Source organism: Scardinius erythrophthalmus, assembly GCF_964197995.2.
Source record: "Scardinius erythrophthalmus genome assembly, chromosome: 4".
Lineage (NCBI taxonomy): Eukaryota > Metazoa > Chordata > Actinopteri > Cypriniformes > Leuciscidae > Scardinius > Scardinius erythrophthalmus.
Window position 1 is genome coordinate 4,956,718 of NC_138224.1, and position 18,973 is coordinate 4,975,690.

Here is an 18,973-nt window from a genome sequence, read left to right on the forward strand (position 1 = left end):
CAACATGCAAATTGCTGACGGCCCAACATTTTTTTAATTGAACACGAATCTCAAAAAGTTGCAACAGCTTTATTAAAAGATCTTTCAGGTTTTATTTAAAATTAGAACTGGTGTTTATGATTAATGACTATCGAAGCTAAAATGGGTTGGGCGGGGGTAAATGAGTTCTTGGCAACAGTTATTGATTTATTTGGGTTATATTGTGCTATGATGGTCTAGTTTAGCTGTGAGCCTGTGATTGAATAGCAGGCTCAACAGGATGGCGTTTTGTGTGTGTTTAGACGGAGCTCATTACCTTTGACACATACCCAATGTGCTGTGATGAATAGTGTGGGAGTGAATCAGGTCACCCAGTCTCACCACACACACTTTAATTAGTCTTGAGGATTTAGACATTACCACAAATGTGTGTGTTTGTGAAAGAAACTGGGAGATTGGGAGTGGGAAAACTTAGCCAAGAACAATGAATACACAATAAACTGGACAATCTTAGTTGCTTTCACTTTTTAATGCCACATTGTCATTGAGTTTGTCCTTACTCTTTGGTATAGTTTTGTTGATTGTTCATGATAATTATTACCCCACACACGCTTGATTAGGACACAGGTGCTCTTTGTTTGGAGTTCTTGATGTAAAAGTAAGCGGTTTAAGAAGTCTAGAACCTTCCGTAATCTGACCCGACCTGCCAAACGGGGAATAAAGTCTTTATTGAAATTCCAGTGCTTTATCTTTTTAGCCTATTCATTCCCATTATAAAAGCTTCAGTTAATGTAATTTCTTGTAAAGGAGGAATTGCTGCTCTCTTTGGTTCTCTTTCTTCATTTATTAAAGTTGGCATGAAAGGGAAGCTGTGATATTCTTTGCTTCCCTATTGTGACGTATATCCGAGTGAAATGGCTTCTCGAATAAAAAAAATGTAGGGCTGGACTGGCTTTTGTCCATCGGGTATTGTTTGGATGGTTGTGTTTTGCTATTGGTCGATCTCATTTGACTGACAGGTTGCCCCGCCCTTGCATCAGTATACATGTCAGTAGAGACAAGAGGCTACGAGAGTGAGGGGAAGTTGTTCAGATTAAAAATTATGAGGTTATATTAATTAAAAATAATGATGTGCACAGATAAATCATTTATTATAAATACTGTAGTATTTCATAAAAATTGTCTCTTTTCCAATTTCATGGTGACTTAAATGTACTTAAATGTGTCTGTTTTAAATCACACATCACCTTACAATCAGTTGAAACCCAATTTGTGGATGCAGTTGAAGTATTTAACATTTTTACATACCATGGATTGTAAAAATACAACTATTTTACGTGTTAGCATCTTGCTAAATACGTTCCCTTAAAATGCATGATTACTTTTATGTTCATGCATTTAAAAACTACTAATGTGGCTACAACTGTAAAACAACAACAACATTGTACTTGTTTGAGTAGGTACAATGTAACCACGTCACCTTAAAATAAAGTAAAATAAATTCTGTTTTCAACATGGTTTGTGAGACATAAATTGGAAATGACTGCTAATTTACTTGAATAATTGCTTTTAAAACTTCCAATGCTAATTAAGTGAGGAATACTTAAAGGTTACATCATTAGTATTATAAGTTTTTAAATTAAAGTGTGTTTATTAGTGTCTATCTATGGCGCCCTCATGCATACACACAGCATCACAGAGAGAGCATATGCACTGTCCCGTTGGTCTTTTCATATTTCACATCACACCTGTTCACACCTCGGTGTCCTCACACAGAGTGCGGTTCAACGACTGCTCAATCCCAAGTGAGAAGTGTGTTTGTTACACAACAACGGTGTGAATGTCCACTTTAAATTAGCATGTGTGCAGTGATGTGCGTGCACGTGTGTTTGTGTGTGTGTGCACATTTGACATTGCTCTCTGTGGCCTCTGTGTGCAAAGAAAGGAGCATAATAACTGAAGCAAATTCAATTTGGCCGGCTGTGAAGGAGCCGTGCTGTGAACATGGAGCTACTGGAATCCAATGGAATATTCAATGCATTTATGCTTATGTTATGCACAGCTTTCCCTGCTTTTCTGGGTATTAAAAAGACATAACGCAAAGTTAGAGCTTTATTTGGCATTTACATGCATTGTGAATGCTTTTTTTCTCTTGCTCTATTGAAAAATGGTTGCATCACACATGTAATAATCTCTATGTGTTGGAATGGATAGATGGAGCATCGGCACCGGAAGAAAGAAACTCCGACTCCTGTCAGCACACATCACATGTTTGTCCATTTGAAGAGTCTGATGAGCTCAAACCTGGGTGAAGAACTGGAGGTCTTCTTCTTTATCTATGACAGTCGAGAGAACAAACCGCTCAGGTGAGCATCTAACTATTCATTTATAAGGTTGTGTGATTTGTCAGCTCATACACTACCGTTAAAAAGTTTGGGGTTTGTAAGATTGTTTAATGTTTTCTAATATGCTGATTTGTTGCTCAAGAAACATTTCTTATTATTACCAATGTTGAAAACAGTTGTGCTGCTTAATATTCTTTTGGAAACCATTATATTTCTTCTTCAAGATTCTTTGTTAAATAGATTTATTAGTTATTTATTTGAAGCAGTTTTTGGAGCGTTGTTGTAAAGAAAAGTCTTCCTTTTGTGTAAAAGTGTCCTGTTTGTGTCCTGAACCAGGATGTGCTCTTCAATCATAACCTCATTACCTCATGTGCTTCCTCCTGTGTTTGTCCCGGCCACTGCCAGACAGATGAAAAACAAATAAACAGTTTTCATTAGGGAAACACACCTGCAGTTGAGGCTGTGTGAGCCTTCAGATGGTGTATGTGTGTGTGTGTGTGTGTGTACCTGTTTATATCATCTAATGGTTAATTACAGTCTCTAACCGTTTCAGCAGCTGCTCTGTCGCATTTGCTCACACACATTGTCTCCGTGTTTTCCCTCTGTTCATTGATTGGAGTTTTTCCATCAGTCTATAGTCATGAAGGAGAATATTAATGTGGCCCTGATCCATCAACGATTTCCCTACCTGGTTAGATGGCTGATTTCCAGTTAATTAATTAGTTTTTTTTTGTTTCCATATGGAAGGGTGGCCCTCACTTTTTTTCAGACTAGCCTTGTTCCTGCAGCTTCAAATCTGTTCAATGTCCAGCGATGACGGGTCCTGTGGATTTAATCACAGTGCTGCCCAGATTCACACAACTGCAGTGAATAGGGGATCACTGGGGCTGTATCCCAATTTACAATGTAACGTGCTGTTGATGGAGAAAGTACACACTTCTGAGTATGTAATAAAACTATAGGAATATATTTGAAGATATACCATGTTGTTGCGTACTTATAATTATATTTTATTTACATGTGTCTGAAATTTAGCATTTTGCTAAAATAATACTTTTTGGTTAATAAATGTAACATAATAGTTTAAAAAAATGTTTTTTTTTTACATCCTTTGGCATTTTTCTTTAAAATTATCACTGTCAAATGTCAAAAATCACAAACTGTTTAATTTTTTTAATTCTATTTTTGGGTGTACTATGATGTTGGATGCATAATCCTTGCAAACTAACTATATGGTTTCATTACACATGCAAATGTATTCTTTTATTTAAATAATAATAATAATACAGTATATGCATACAGAATAATGATACTACTAATTATTATTATTATTATTTTTATAATTTAAAGTAATTATTACATTATTATGACAGTCGGATATTTACATGGTCAACGTGGAATTCTTTTTTTTTTCCTTTATTAATTTTTCATGCAGTTTAACTTGTCTAGCATTAGCATTTCTTTGAGTCGAGTGATTCAGTATCAGTCCTGGTGTTAGGCAGCTCATGTTACCAGTTATGCCCATTTTGTCGATTGTTGCACGGACAGCGAGCACAGTTACAAAAAGATGAGGTTGCTGTTTGTGTTCAGTTTTCTTTAGACAGTTTGAACGCTGCAGCCAAAAGCTTTTATGTGTGTGTGTGTGTGTGAGAAGCATGTGGGAGAGAAAGAGTCTATCTGTGTTTCTCCTCATTTCTGCCACAGGATATGTACAAAGTGCTGATTGACAGCCTTCTGGGTAACGGCTCCCACTTCGTTCCCATGGGACCGTTTTGTGGCGTGGTTAATTTACCCAGCCAGACACACAGGGATCACGTTTCCATCCATGTCGATTTATCCAGTCGTGTCCGGAGGGAGGCGTGGGGGTCGTATCGGTGTCCCATTTGAACTTGTGTTAAAATCCCTGGCATCAAGGGAGGAAATATCAAATTCTCTGTGATGTTCCAGGCGAGAGTGAAAGAAAGCCGCCCGTCTGTGTGTCATTGAAATGCTGGCGTGATGTCTGCAGATAGGAATATCCCAGTGTCCACAGACGCCTCTTCAGAAAGCGATCGCAGCCCTGCAGCTGTGTGTCAAAGGCCGAAACAGCCTTTGTGCTCCTGCCTCTGGTGATGGGACGCTGTGATCGCAACAATGCTGAGTTAATTAACATGGTGTTTGTGTGAAGGGCCGGTTTTATACAAGTGTGTGTGTGTGTGCGTGTATTTTCCTGAGCGGATTGTATGCGTAAGTTTTGTTCGATCTCTATTGCCAGCTATTGTTCCTGTTGGGATACATTATAGGGCCGCTCTTCTTTTTATCATGAAGCTGTGAAAGTCATGTAACTGGATTATGAGGTCGGTCGGTTACGGACACGTGTCTGTCCCATTATTGCCTTGTATTGACAGCTGGCAGATTCCCTCATGGTTTAAACTACATTTATTTAATTTGCTGGATACATACATTCAAAAACACAACAGAACTGGAGTTACTTAAAATAAAGCATCTTGATCAAGCGCACGATGTTGTCACCTCGGGAACCACACAATTTTTATGTTATTTTTACAAAAAAGTATTGTGACACCGTGGTTGTATCAGATGTATATACCATGGTACATGGTAAAAACTATAGTATTAGCATGACATGTGTCCAGTAAAATTGTGTGTGGTGGTGTTGTTTCTTTTTGTTCATTTAAACATGTTTTGTACCTGTTTTGTTTTTTTATTTTTAAAACCCATGGTACTTTTCCAAAAAAACATTACATTTTATTTTATTTGTACACATCCAAGATCATGATAATGCCATTGTATTTGCAAAGAACATAGTATTACCATGGTATACATGGTCTTATTGTAGTGCATAGGTAAACATTTCTATGGGACAAAAGCATGGTATTGCATGGTAATGTCTTGAAATATTTATTACATTTTTTGTTTTGTCTTGGTTTCATTGACAGTTCAACATCTGTTATGATGAACCGTTTTATGTATGAGATATGCTCGGTAAATATTTGATTAGGCAAAGTGAATGTCTTTTTTAATTTTTGAATCGGTTCAAAAAAATATTACACACTGTATTTTGTCCTTAAAGATCTAATTCTTTGTGTTCTTTTTCTTTGAATCTAATTCTTTGTGTTTTTAAACTGCATTCGTACATAATGTACTCAGTGTTTAAACTGAAAGTGTTTCTCTCGCTCTCTCTTTGTTTTGCAGTGAAAGGTTCTTTGTTAAACTAAATAAAAATGGTCTGCCCAAGTTTCCCGAGAAGACCGAGAGACAATGCACACTTTTTGTGGTGAGTGTTGAGATTAAATCACTCCCAGACTAATCATGCGGAGTAATCGGTGTTGATTAAATTTGTTTTGTTTTATTCAGGATCTGGGGAGCGGCGACCTGAGAAAAGACGTGTATATTGTTGTACACATCATTAGGATTGGTAAAAGCCGATATTGTCTCCACAGAATAATTACTGATTCCAAAGACCCTGCAGGCATGTGATGAGCGCTGATTGTTTCGTGTGTGTAGGGAGGATGGGTGCAGGAGAGAAGAAGAACACGTGTAATGTGCAATACAGGCGTCCGTTCGGCTGTGCTGTGGTCAGCATCGCTGATCTCCTCACTGCTGACTCCAAAGACGACCACCTGCTGAAGGTCTATGCGTAAGTGACCCTACACACACACACTCACACCATATAACACCGCAAGACAGTGAAAACAGCCAAGTCTGGCTTCCTGGATTCAGACCAACTCTTTTCCCTGATTGGTTGGATTGGTTGAGGTTGCCTCGCCACCATCATTTTAATATGCTCTACCAATTAATTTCTACAATAATGAATACCCTGTAGTTATAAGGAAATTTTAAAATGTTGATTTCCAGGCCTAAAAATAATAGAATTTGACATGAAAATAGTCTTAGAGAATGGCATGAAACACCTAAATAAATTAAATAAAGCTGTACATAAATAGCCATGTACATTGCTGAAGAAGTCAGAATTTTGTATTATATTATATTATATTATATTATATTATATTATATTATATTATATTATATTATATTATATTATATTATATTATATTATATTATATTATATTATATTATATTATATTATATTATATTATATTATGGGGTAACGGAGACCCAAAAAGCTGATTTCTCCATTCCCCATGCAAACGTTTTCTGTGTTTTGGGAGAAATTTGTATGCTATAAAGTATAATGATTTTTATCTAAAGAATTGGTGCCTGAAATACAAATGCAATAGTGTGGCCTACTTTGCACTGGAGGGCAGACACAGACAGATGTTTGTGTTTGGCTCTAGATCTTTGACGGTTGACACTCACACATTATCAGCTGGCTCGTGGCCAGTCCTGTGGGCTGATAATGTGATTGCTGTTCTTTATATCTGTGTGGCTGTGTGATTGAATCCAGTATGCTGATTGTCCTCTGTTGTTTTGTTTTTTGCAGTTGCAACACAGAGAGCGATTGGAGTCAAACTCACGACAACATCATTAAAAAAGTCAACTCCAGATACAACCTTTCAGGCTCCAACACAGGTAATGAAGCCGCCACAACCTTGAGATTGAGTCAAGTCACTTATTGAAAACAATCTGCATAAACGGATCAGAAATCAACATTGTTATGACATCACAACTACAACCGCATTAACATAAGACTGCCCATGTTTACATATCAACACCTAATTTAATGTCCAGCGACTAGGTTGGGGACTCACGTACATACAAAATAGGTTAGCCAATTATAACAGAGGTCATTTACATAAGAGTCTTAAAGGGACAGTAACCAAATAGCCTTTAAATGTCAGAAAGAGGCTGGAAAATGGTCATGGAAACCCCAATGAAGACCGTTTTTGGTGCATGAAACTTTGATAAACAAATAACTAATGATCTTTGCAACGGAAGTGAATCGTTCAAAACTAACTTTAGCTGGACAATAACTTTATTCTAGAGCTGCTGTAAAGCCAAAACAATCTCTGTTACTTTCATTTACTATTATCAATGAAGGTGACTTGACTTGACTTTAGGGAAAATAAAACCTTCAAAAGTGTATTTTCCATTAAATGAAATAACCCCATTTTCAGCGTAATGCTTGTGTACGTGGTTTGCCAGCATATCTGGAGGTGGTATAAAGATGCTTGGCTCTCCCAGAAACCTAATTTGCATGATGACTTCGAAGTTAATAATTTTAGATCTAAAGACGCATGAAAAGCTCCTCAGGGTGGCTTATCCAAAAATGGTAATACATTTCATTTCGGCAGGGGGGAAAAAAGATTTGCACATAAAGAAGCACAAGTGTCCAGATGGTTGATTTGCAGTTTTTTTTTGCGATTTCTGCATTTTCTGTGAAGAGCTCGTAATTGCACGCAGCACCTCCGCATCCGTTAGATGTTGAGTAATCACACTGCAAAGCCAGGGAATACATCAATTATTTCATTTATTCGACACGTTCTTCAGCACACCAGACAATGAACAATAATGCTCACAAAAGTACCATCTTGCTAAATTTTATCTGAATCAATGAAGAGATGATTTCTTCTAATATATGAAATTATTCAATGCAGGTTTGTTAAACGATTGCTCATTCACTGAGAGACAAGATCACATCCTTACTATGATACACACTCATCAGCCATGCTGTTTTTTTTGTTTTTTTTTTAGATTAATCTCTACCACATCATTTATGCAGAAGAGTGATTATGATAATGGAATGAAACTGTAATTGGAGTATAATTAAGGCGCAATGTTACAATAGAGATCAGTAAATATATAGTGCCTAGTGCTTGTCAAACTCCTAATTTATTTTTATTTTATTTTTTATTTTTATTTTATTTTGAAATTTGCATTCGTTTTATGTTTAACCTTGATAAATTAATCTTGCTTATTTTGTGACTAAAGTTTTATTAATCATAGTCTTCTAATCGCTGCAAAGTGTGTGCTGGCTATTGATGTAACATTTCTATTTGGGTAGGTTTAGTTTGGCTCAATTCCCATGTTCACGGTCTGAATCTGTCTGTGTGATTAATGGAGACTTTGTGCGAGCTCAGTAATGGAATAATTCTCCAACAGCACTTCTCTGACCCTGTGCCATCAAACAGCGATTATACAGCATAAAGCCATTGCCACTGAGTATGTGCCAGACAGTTCATGATCAACCTCGGCACTGCTTCAGAACATCATTAAGAGCTGCAATAGCACAGAGCCTGATACATATTTGCTTAATCATTGTATTGTCGTGTACTGATGGGCTATTAGATTGTTTTCCATCCTAAGCCGTCTAGTTCTCCAAAGCTCAGCAAAACTAAACTGTGCAGAGAAGTCAAGTAATCTTTTGGAAAATTAGGAAAATAGGTTGCAGGTGGTTGGAAATTACTTGTGAGATGGCGATATGTATCGATTTCTGTTTCATGTGGTTAGAAGTGTGACAGAAAGCAGATTCTGGACTGATAGTGTGTTTTTACAGTACATCACATACCTTTAACAATACAATTGTCTCAAAAGCAGAACTTCTGTTTACCGAAATGTAAACCTCTTAAATGTGAACCCGAAACCCTGCAAAATCTCACAAAAACATTACACAAAATTGACATTTACCATCACACCCTGTCAAACTGAGAGAGTAGAATGTGGGAGGATATTATATCCAGAGCTTTCTAATGAATATTCATCATGTCCTCTTCAGTGAATACCTGTGAATATTCATTATGTGCAGGAGTGAAGTTTTCTCAGTGTCAGTCTGCTGGGTGAAGATCCATTCTTTAAGTGATTTGAGAAAAGCTGAGAATAATCGTCTGTAATTATCTCATATTATGCTCTCTTTGTTTAAGAATAAATATGAATATTTGATGTGTGTGTTGAATCCAGGTCTGGCGGTGGCGCTCCAGTTGCTGCACGGCGACATTGAACAGCTGCGGAGAGAATATATGGTCCTTTTCTCCAGAGGAGTGTCCATAACCAAAAAACTGGGCTTCTCTGATGTCATCATGCCAGGTGAAAATAAAACAATTACTCATTTACTTACAGTCATTATATTCTAGAAAGGCTCTGTTGCGACAAATCGCAAATATTTGCTGCAAGCGTTAACCTGCCTTGCTGATTTGCTCTTCTTGGCATGCGCAGTACTTTGACAAACGTGACTTTTCTTGTCAGACTTATAAAAACCAACACACCTTGACTCTCAGAAATTGCACAAAGCCAACCAATCAGATTATAGCTTGCAAGTTTGAGAAGCAAGCTTCTCTTGCTGTGTTTTGTGCAGCATGCTTCAGGCAGTCTGTATGTGTCTGAGACTATTTTCACTCTAAGTCTTTCCACAACTGATCCAGATGTTTTGGTTGCACAAGCAGCCTGTCTCCTGGATGAATGTGCCATCACTGGCAGTAACTGTGCCTTATGGTTGCCGGATTTATTATTAGTCCTTTGCTGTAGGCTGATATTCCCTCTTTTTTCAGCGCGCGTGGGTTCTTGTCTGTGTGTGTGTGTGTGTGTGTGTGTGTGTGTGTGTGTGTGTGTGGTTGTGCATATTCCAGGTCATTCTCATTCACCAGTTCTGTTTCAGATCTTCCAGGAAACTGTGATTGTTTTTATATATCTGATTGTTGCCACAGCAACTGTCATATGGACATTAGTTGGCATGACTACTGGAAGTTGCGTCTTGAAATAGGACTGCACACACTTAATTGCATTACACACACACAGGAACCCAGACTTCCTCCGCTTGGTGGTTTAGGTGGCGGGAGCTCTTTGTACCCTTTATTTGCAAAAGCTGCAATGCTTTAAAATGTGTCCCACAGTTCACAGTGCATTTTCAAACCACGCTGCCGGGGACAAATCATGCACCTTTTCTAGAGTTTAGGTCCACAAAGTAATCAACAGAGTCTCAGGAAATGTACTTTTTGTATTGTTTCTTCTACATGGGCGAATAATAACTGGTACATCGTGAAATGTGGTTGTGACCTACTGTTGGCCGTAACATTTGCATTTCTACAAAAGTTAAAATGTGCACGCACATGTGGTTGTCGAGGCACAGACGGTCGATGAAAAATGACAAGGTGCAAATATGTAGTTGCATTTCCTGTGTGAAATATGGGTGCTTTTGATAATCATTCATTAGCGGTCTTATCCACGAGTCTCAGGATGCACCTGCTGAGGACGTTTGGGAGGGATGAACTTCATATGAGTGTAGTTGTGCTCCTGTGTCATAATAATGATGACACTTTCCATGTTTTATCATTAGTCTGTGGTGCTTTTCCACAAACACCCAGACCTGGTTTCACATTAAGCCAGGATTAGGCCATAGTTCAATTAGGAAATTTCAGTAGCTTTTATAAATGTGCCTTAGAAAAACAACAACATCTACAAGCATCTACAAAACAACGGCAGTGACATATTTTAAGATTGGTATGTCAGTGCAAGTTGCTTTCAGTTAAAACAGCTCAAACGTGTATTTTAGTCTTGGACTATCTTTAGCCCTGCATGTGAAACCGGGGGAAAAGGTGTTATATTAGACCTGCACCAATTGTGCTACGACACGAATGATACCTCAAATCATGTTGCTTGTTGAGGAGAGAAGTGCTTTTGCATTTCTATTCAATTGATGTCAAAGAGCATTTCCATTTCAGGATCAATTCGAGTTCCAGAAACATGAGAAAAAGCTTATTGGTCTGTGGGGTTTTCCTGCTGAGCAAACAACATTAAATCAATGTACATGGTAAAAAGTCATTCGATCTGTATGAAGGCATCCATTGGGACACATTGTTTCATTTTAACATTGAAAATCCATGCCGAAAAATGCACTCTTGGCGCAAATCTTAATGTGGGATCTAGATTGCGAAGAGTTGCAGGTTTGAACCCAGTTAAAGTGAACCTGAGAGTCACTAATCAAAGCCTTTAACCCAGAGTTACTCTAAGAAAAACTCTCTCAACTTTTTATAAAAAATGATATGTCATCGCTGTCGGGCGGAATCCTTGTGTGTCCAAAACTGCCACTTTACCTTTGACCAAAATCAAGCTCAAACGGAGTTACAAAGTTTTTGGACAGAGAATTTCAGAAATACGTGTTTTGTACATCATTAGATATATATAGTGTTTCTTGAGTAAAGAAAATGCTGTACTTGTTGAAAGAACCAGTTCTTTATTTACCCTTGCATTGCAAACAAGCAGAGACGGTCCAAACTGTGTGTGGCACTTAATTCACAATAGAGGCGGGTGGAGTTATGAGGTTTAACTGACAGCTTGAGGATCCAATGGAGATACGAGGTTTAGTCACATGTTTTTTTTGTTAATAATGGTTAATAATTTGCATATCCCAAGTACAGATGTAAAGACTGACCAATAGTAATGATTTACGAGAAAAAGCTGAAATATGGAGATACGAGGTTTCTGTAGATTACTGAGAAGCTTCTTCATTTTTTTGGATGGATTTCTGGTGTCCCAGTTTTTTTGCGTTTCTGAAAACATAAAACTGTTCTTTCTTTTCTTTTCCTAAAGGTGAGATGCGAAATGATTTATACATCACACTGGAGAAGGGCGAGTTTGAGAAGGGAGGGAAGAGCGTGGCGAGAAACGTGGAAGTCACCGCCTACGCGCTGGACGCCGATGGACAGATTCTCAAGGTTTTTAGTCTGATAAAAGTTACTTGTTCTACTTGAATACATATAAATAGACATGATCTTTAGTACCAGGTAATATAAAGTGAAAAGCTAATCAAAGTCTGACATAGATTGTTTTCACACAAACAGCCATCGAGGTGGAGAGGTGAGAGGTGAGAGGTCTGTGGTTTTCCTTATCCTCCCTCACTCCGTGTCTGTTGACTCTCTCTCTGCAGGGGTTTGTGGCCGTGGGTTCGGGTGAGCCGGGTGGAGACGAGTATCACACGTTCGTACTTTACCACAACAACAGCCCGCGATGGGCAGAGCTAATCAAGCTTCCCATCCCTGTCGACATGTTCCGCGGCTCTCACGTCCGCTTCGAGTTCCGCCACTGTTCCAGTAAGTCCGACACTGCTGAGAAAAGACATTTGTTCTTTTTGTTCCTCAGTTTATGATGCTTTTAATATTCACATAATACGTAAGACTGAGGCGAGACGGTATTTCCCACACTTAGTAGATGCAGAGCTTGAGGGAGGAAGTTAAATTAGCAGAATTTCTAATGAATAATGAAAGTGCAGGATAATTACACTGAACTGTGTGAGTCAGATCACTAATGGGCCCTTAAAATTGGCAAGCATAATCACCAAGGGGTATTTTTGATAAATATGGGACTTTTTTGATGCAAATACATCCAAGTTAAGCATAGCGATATGTGCTTGAGTCAGTGCTTTATTCGGCAGATGTATAGACTTCCTGTACACCAATACACCTCAAATCATCTGCAAGAAATCTATTGATCTTCCCAGCTGATAGACCAGTACGTCTTTCCCATTCTGGTCCAGACTGGTTTATGCTGGTTTTGGTGTTGGTGTAGGGTTTAGAATCAAGAGTTGGTTCTTATTAAGAATATACTGTAGCCGAGCTAGTGGGCGAGTGAGTGAGTGGGCGAGTGAGTGAGTGGGCGAGTGAGGGAGCGGGTGAGAGGGCGGGCGAGTGAGGGAGCGGGTGAGAGGGCGGGCGAGTGAGGTTGTGAGTGAGCGAGTGAGTGAGCGGGAGGTTGGATGAGTGAGTGAGTGAGTGAGTGAGTGAGTGAGTGAGTGAGTGAGTGAGTGAGTGAGTGAGTGAGTGAGTGAGTGAGTGTTAAAGTTTTAAAAGAATAAGTAGACATGTAATGTACAGTGTTTGTGTTCTCCAGCGAAAGACAAGGGGGAGAAGAAGCTCTTCGGATTCTCATTCGTTCCTCTAATGCAGGAAGACGGGAGGACTCTGCCCGACGGCACCCACGAGCTCATCGTTCATAAGGTACAGCTGTCAAAATGTCTCGTTGACTTTTCTGCAACAAATGCAATTTCAAGAGGGACAGTATGTCAAATGACAAATTGCCCTGGCTGACATGCATTTCATTCTGCATGTTCCTTTGAGTCTAATAAAAAGCCTTGAATTTAAAAAGTGCTTCCTTATTAAAAAGTGTAAGAGTTAAATAACCGTGTCGGAGAACACATCCCTGAGGCACACCCAATTTAAGAGCATGCTTGGGGCACAGCTCTGGTAATTGCAGACTGTGGAAGTGTTTCTGCATTTAACAGGCTTAAAAGAGGTCACAAACACACATGCACACGCAAAGTGCATCTGCTATTTGTGTCATGTTGTACTGTCACCCCTCACACTCCATTAGTAGTTGTTATAAACATTAATTCATTCAAGAAGCCTCTGAATGAATAAAAGACATGTATTATAACGATAATACAATAATGATAATGTTGTGACAATTTCCGAAAAGTTTAGTAATGTCTATGTTGTCTTTTATTTAAAAATAGCAATTAAAATCCCGTTTTCTATATGCCCTATTTAAATCTAACCATGTAGAACACATGCAATAACTTTTATTGGTATATATGAAATAATATTTGAGAGGCTTAGTCCATATATATGGGCCCAGTATGACACTAAGAGCTACTCATGGCCTATTTTCACATGCTAAAATAGGGTGGTTTGTGTCAGTGTTTACACAAAAGTCTCAATGCAGCACACTAGAGATCACTGCTGTGCAGTGTCACAGGTCATGTACAGCATGACCCGTGTGCATTTGCTCTCAGTTCTAATGACCACTTGCGTGTTGCTCTTTGAGTAAGATAAATTATAAAAAAAGAATAAGTCAGCTTTTTGCATTTCCGCTGGAGGCAAAAGAACTGCTGACTGAATGTGGAGCGATTGCATGATGCTAGTTAAAGAAATGGTCCACCCAAAAATAAAACTAATGTCGTAATTTTTTTTTTAATCCCTATTTTGTGGAACACAAAAGAAAATGCTTTGCAAAATGTTCAAGCTGCTCTTTTGGGTGAACTAAGTAGTATCTTTTTTCATGCATGTTTTACAGTGTGAGGAGAACGCTAACCTGCAAGACTGTGCTCGCTACCTCAAACTGCCCTTCTCGAAATCAAATCTGCCTGGCAACAACCAAACTGTGAAAGGCACTAAGGAATCCCTGTGGATCACTTCATTCCTTTGTTCTACCAAACTCACTCAGAACGGTAATGTGCTTGTGTGTGTGTGTGTGTGTGTGTGTGTGTGTGTGTGTGTGTGTGTGTGTGTGTGTGTGTGTGTGTGTGTGTGTGTGTGTGTGTGTGTGTGTGTGTCTCGCCATACGGGATACTTTATTATTCCCTGTTTGGAGGATTTCATGGCATATTAGCTGATATACAGCTGATATGTAGCAATACCCAACCTGATGCATCACAGAACATGGGAATATTTGGGCGGTTGGTTGCAAGAAGGGTTTGGCAAAGTCTGTTTTCTGACAAAATAAAAAAGGCATGCCATAACAATAATATTTTTTCCTGCAGGTGACATGCTGGATTTACTGAAGTGGAGAGCCCATCCTGAGAGAATCAGTGACAGCCTCTCTAAACTCAAAGAGATCGATGGCTCAGAAATAGTTAAGGTCAGCTGCACTTCAGAGCCATGCTGTTGGTTAATGAACATGTCAATCACAGTAACCTTTGCCCTAATTGGTGCACTTTACTAATACAGTCAAATATCTTTTATCAGTTTTTACAGGATACACTGGACACGCTTTTCGGCATTTTGGACGAGAGCTCACAGAAATATGCACTTAAGGTGTTTGATTCTCTGGTAGGTAAAGACCCTCATTTCTGGCACAATACAGGACAATGAAATTACATTTTGCTTATTGTCCATATGCATTTTTGTATTTTAGGTGCACATTATAAACTTGCTCCAGGATAGCAAGTTCCAGCATTTTAAACCAGTCATGGACACCTACATTGAAGGCCACTTTGCAGGAGCCCTGTCATACAGGTACATTAAACACTCAGTATTTCACTCTGTCCAGAAATTTGAAGCATTAAACTATCAGGATCAGTGTTGGGGAAAATTACATTTAAAAGTAATGTTACAATATTGTGTAACTCCCTAAAAAAAGTAACTACTTATGTTACTTAGCAGTGAATTCATTAAGCCTATATAACACGCACCTTAATTTTCTTTAAAAAGTATTATTACATTCTGTCTACTTGGAATATTTCCTGATCCCCTAAAGCTATGTATGCCATACAAAAGATCTCTTAACATTATGGGTTATATTACCTACTGTACTACTCTTTTTATTGAAAGTTGAATGTAATGTGTTTCATTTATTTTGTTTTTTTATGGAGAAGAGAGAGAATTTTAATACGGTAGTTTAAAAAAAATGTCTAAGCAAATTAACTATTTTCCCACCACTATTTGCCAGCCTTTCTTGGCCACCAGAATATTTTGTGACCATGCAATATATAAAAAGAAAAGAAAAAATTATATTCTAGCTTCATGCATGCTTTTTTTATCAACACTTGAATGTGGGAAAGTTTCATAAAAAAGCAAAATTTGAGAAAAAAAGCTGAGAAAATCAAAAAGCAGTAAAATTGACTGTTTATTGAGTGAAGAATCAGCGCTGTACTGGCTGAGAGTCAGGTTTCAAGAGAGCTGTGAACAAAAGTCCTGTTTTCTGTGTGTGGACAAAAACAAACTATACAATGACCCTAAAAAAGTATTTAGGCACTTCAGCCACATTTATCAAATATCTTGCATAACATAAAATATCAAACCAAGTGGCAAAATTCAAAGACTAAAATGTGCATAAGCAATGCTTTTATCGCTTGTTTCTGCTCCTTTTGATCTGGATATTCCTACGCTTTCAGAAGATGCGTAGTAGCGCCCCCTACTATATAACAGTAAAAAATGTAAAGTCGGTAAAATTCCATCAATGGCGGCGAAAGAGTTAATTAAACAGAATCAAAAAAGTTTTCTGATTATTCAATGCATTTTACTTGTAATGCACACTGGTCACGGTGGCTGAGTAAGAGCCCTTGATGTGAAATTGAAAGATAGATTTATGTAAATACACTTAAAATGTGAAAATCTCACATATGTTTTTGTGAAATGCTTGTGAAGTGTGCTTGTGCTGTTTTTCATTTAAAAAAATGCCACTTGGTTATCAAAGATATTTGATAAATGTGGCTGAAGTGCCCAAAAACTTTTTTAGGGTCATTGTATAGTTTGTTTTTCTCCACACACAGAACACAGGACTTTTGTCCACAGCTCTCTTCAAACCTGACTCTCAGCCAGTACAGCGCTGATTCTTCACTCGATAAACACTCAACTTTACTGCATGTTCATTCATCTGGGTTAGAGATCAGCCAACATTACAGCCTACACAGTTGTCCAATATGCATATTATGCAACCAATTGACTTAAAAACTGGACAGGGTAAAACACAGCCATTAGATCACAAAATAAAATGAGACTGTACATTTTAAAAATGTTTGTGTTTTGCAAAAAGTGCAAAAAATGTGCAAAAAGTTCATTTTGTTATATAGATTAGCTTCAAAGCTAATAGACATAGACCACAAAGCTGCAGTTTCATGGGGTCTTTAGATGCATCTTTTTATTTCTAGTTTTTCTTGCTCCACTGGTGCAAATGTGTTGCGTCATGCTCTTTCGTTTAAAATTTCTTCCGTTCTGATTTTCAGTTCTCCTTTTTGTTGTGATTTTTAGTCTCTGAAAAAGCATGTAACCGCATACTTGCAGAACAATAAAAGATCAGCGTAGGATCTTTCTTCTCGTACTTAATTTGCTCCACTGCAGTGGACGTCACTTTCTTTCTACTTCTCACTGCAATGCTAGGAAATCGCAATGGAAATTACCAGGGATCCCACCATATGATTCTATTCTAGTACTTTTTAAAAAAAAATTATGCGTTACAGTACATGAGCTATTGCGATACACTGTGATTTAAGAAGTTTATTTTATTTTTCTGCAGTATCATGGCATCACTTAAAATAGCATTTTATGTGTTACTATACGTACTATTAATTATTTGAAATCCAAATTTAAGCCAAGTGCTTGTCTAGAATGCTAATGCTTTGAAAAAAAGATTGATGCTTATCAGACCCATGGCTTAGTGGTGGCACTGAGCTGCGGTGCTCATACAGACAACGCAAGTTTGAATCCTGATTGCAACATTTGCTCATTGCACCCTACTTCTGCTTGCACTCAGTTTCTGCCACAACTTTCTTTTTTTTTTATCCATAAAAATGGCAAAAAAAAAACAGTTGTTATAGACCTAGTACAGTAGTTAATTTGCCAATAGAGCAATAAATCCTATTCAGAAAAAGGTCAGATTGGTTCCCATTATGAATCTCTCCATAAATGCTTTCAATTATACCAAACAAACAGATCTATGTACTGTAGATGGTTAGTTTGACACAATTTTATGTTTCTGCCAGGGATCTGATCAAGGTGTTGAAGTGGTACGTGGACCGCATTATTGAAGCGGACCGTCAGGAACACATCCAACAGGTGCTAAAGGTGAGAGCCCTTGCAAAATCCTTCTCTACTTGCTCTCTGCTTTTCATAATGCTATTTAGAGTCTGTCATTATTGTCCTCCATCTCCTGATTTTGTGCAACCACAAATACAATTTATATTCGTAATGTACTGAATATTCAATTTCTCAGAAATGGTTAGCTCCGGGCCGCCACGACTTCAACATCACATTAGTTCACACAGCCCATGCATTCTTAAATACACTGCTTTTATGTTGCGTTCTGTGCTCAGATCTGCTGTTCTCTTGGTTTCCTAGGCGACGGAGTATATTTTTAAGTATATTATCCAGTCGCGCCGGCTGTTTGCCCTCGCCACAGGCGGACAGAGCGAGGAGGAGTTCCGCTGCTGTATGCGTGAGCTTTTCATGTCCATCCGCTTCTTCCTCTCGCAGGAGAGCAAGGGCTCGCGGCCCATCACACAGACACAGGTGAGAGAGAATGCGATCTGCTTATATTGAAATATTATTTAAATTGTATAGTTGAGCCATGGTTCGTAACATGCTGTGGTGCTCATATGGGTGACACAGGTTTGAGTCTAGCACGCAACATTCCTCATTCTTTTCTTCCACCGATACATACAAATAATTAAATAAAATAATTGTATAATTTAATTTTTAGAAAAAATAATTATCTACTAAAATACCCTCCCCGCCATACTTCACTAAAAAGTATTTTGGTGGGTCTTGAGATATACTTGTCTAGATGGGTCCAAGAATGGAAAAGTCTGGTTTAGCATAAAAAAAATCTGAGATCATTCTTAAACATTTTTTTTTTGGCCATTATTCTGATCTCTAGAGCCGGTAATTTTAGTCTCACGTCTGAAGCATCTTCTTAAATCATTAAGTGTTTAGAAGGGAAATTTGCTGTCTTAAGAATTTATTTGCTAGAGAAATGCTTTTAAACCCTCATCCTTTTCCTCAGGTCATTTTGACCTGAAATTAATTGCAACACATTTTTTTTTGAGACTATAAAACATGCCCAATGCAAAACACATAAACACACACACACACACATGCACGCACACAAAGACACACCTAGGAATTCCATTAAAAGTGTTTTTTTTTTTTTTTCATTTTCATTTTTTTTCAAATAAAAATCAGTCATTCACTCATGCACACAGATATAAAGTGGTTAGATATGAACACATTTTCAATGCAGAGCAAAAAAAAAAGAATTGCATTTTAAAA

The 18,973-nt window shown here is 38.0% G+C and overlaps 1 protein-coding gene across 2 annotated transcripts in view; it reads left to right on the forward strand.

The window, feature by feature from the left end:
* Positions 1–18,973, forward strand: part of dock4b (dedicator of cytokinesis 4b) — an 80,901-nt gene that overhangs the window by 32,138 nt on the left and 29,790 nt on the right. For both annotated transcript variants that reach the window (XM_081363718.1, XM_081363719.1), the window contains exons 8-22: positions 2,194–2,345; positions 5,517–5,598; positions 5,679–5,739; positions 5,829–5,961; positions 6,766–6,854; positions 9,180–9,305; positions 11,805–11,929; positions 12,142–12,304; positions 13,101–13,207; positions 14,283–14,436; positions 14,749–14,846; positions 14,954–15,037; positions 15,123–15,223; positions 17,689–17,770; positions 18,044–18,214. In XM_081363718.1, coding sequence (XP_081219844.1) covers positions 2,194–2,345; positions 5,517–5,598; positions 5,679–5,739; positions 5,829–5,961; positions 6,766–6,854; positions 9,180–9,305; positions 11,805–11,929; positions 12,142–12,304; positions 13,101–13,207; positions 14,283–14,436; positions 14,749–14,846; positions 14,954–15,037; positions 15,123–15,223; positions 17,689–17,770; positions 18,044–18,214 — 1,728 coding nt within the window. The remainder of the gene's footprint in view (positions 1–2,193; positions 2,346–5,516; positions 5,599–5,678; positions 5,740–5,828; positions 5,962–6,765; positions 6,855–9,179; positions 9,306–11,804; positions 11,930–12,141; positions 12,305–13,100; positions 13,208–14,282; positions 14,437–14,748; positions 14,847–14,953; positions 15,038–15,122; positions 15,224–17,688; positions 17,771–18,043; positions 18,215–18,973) is intronic.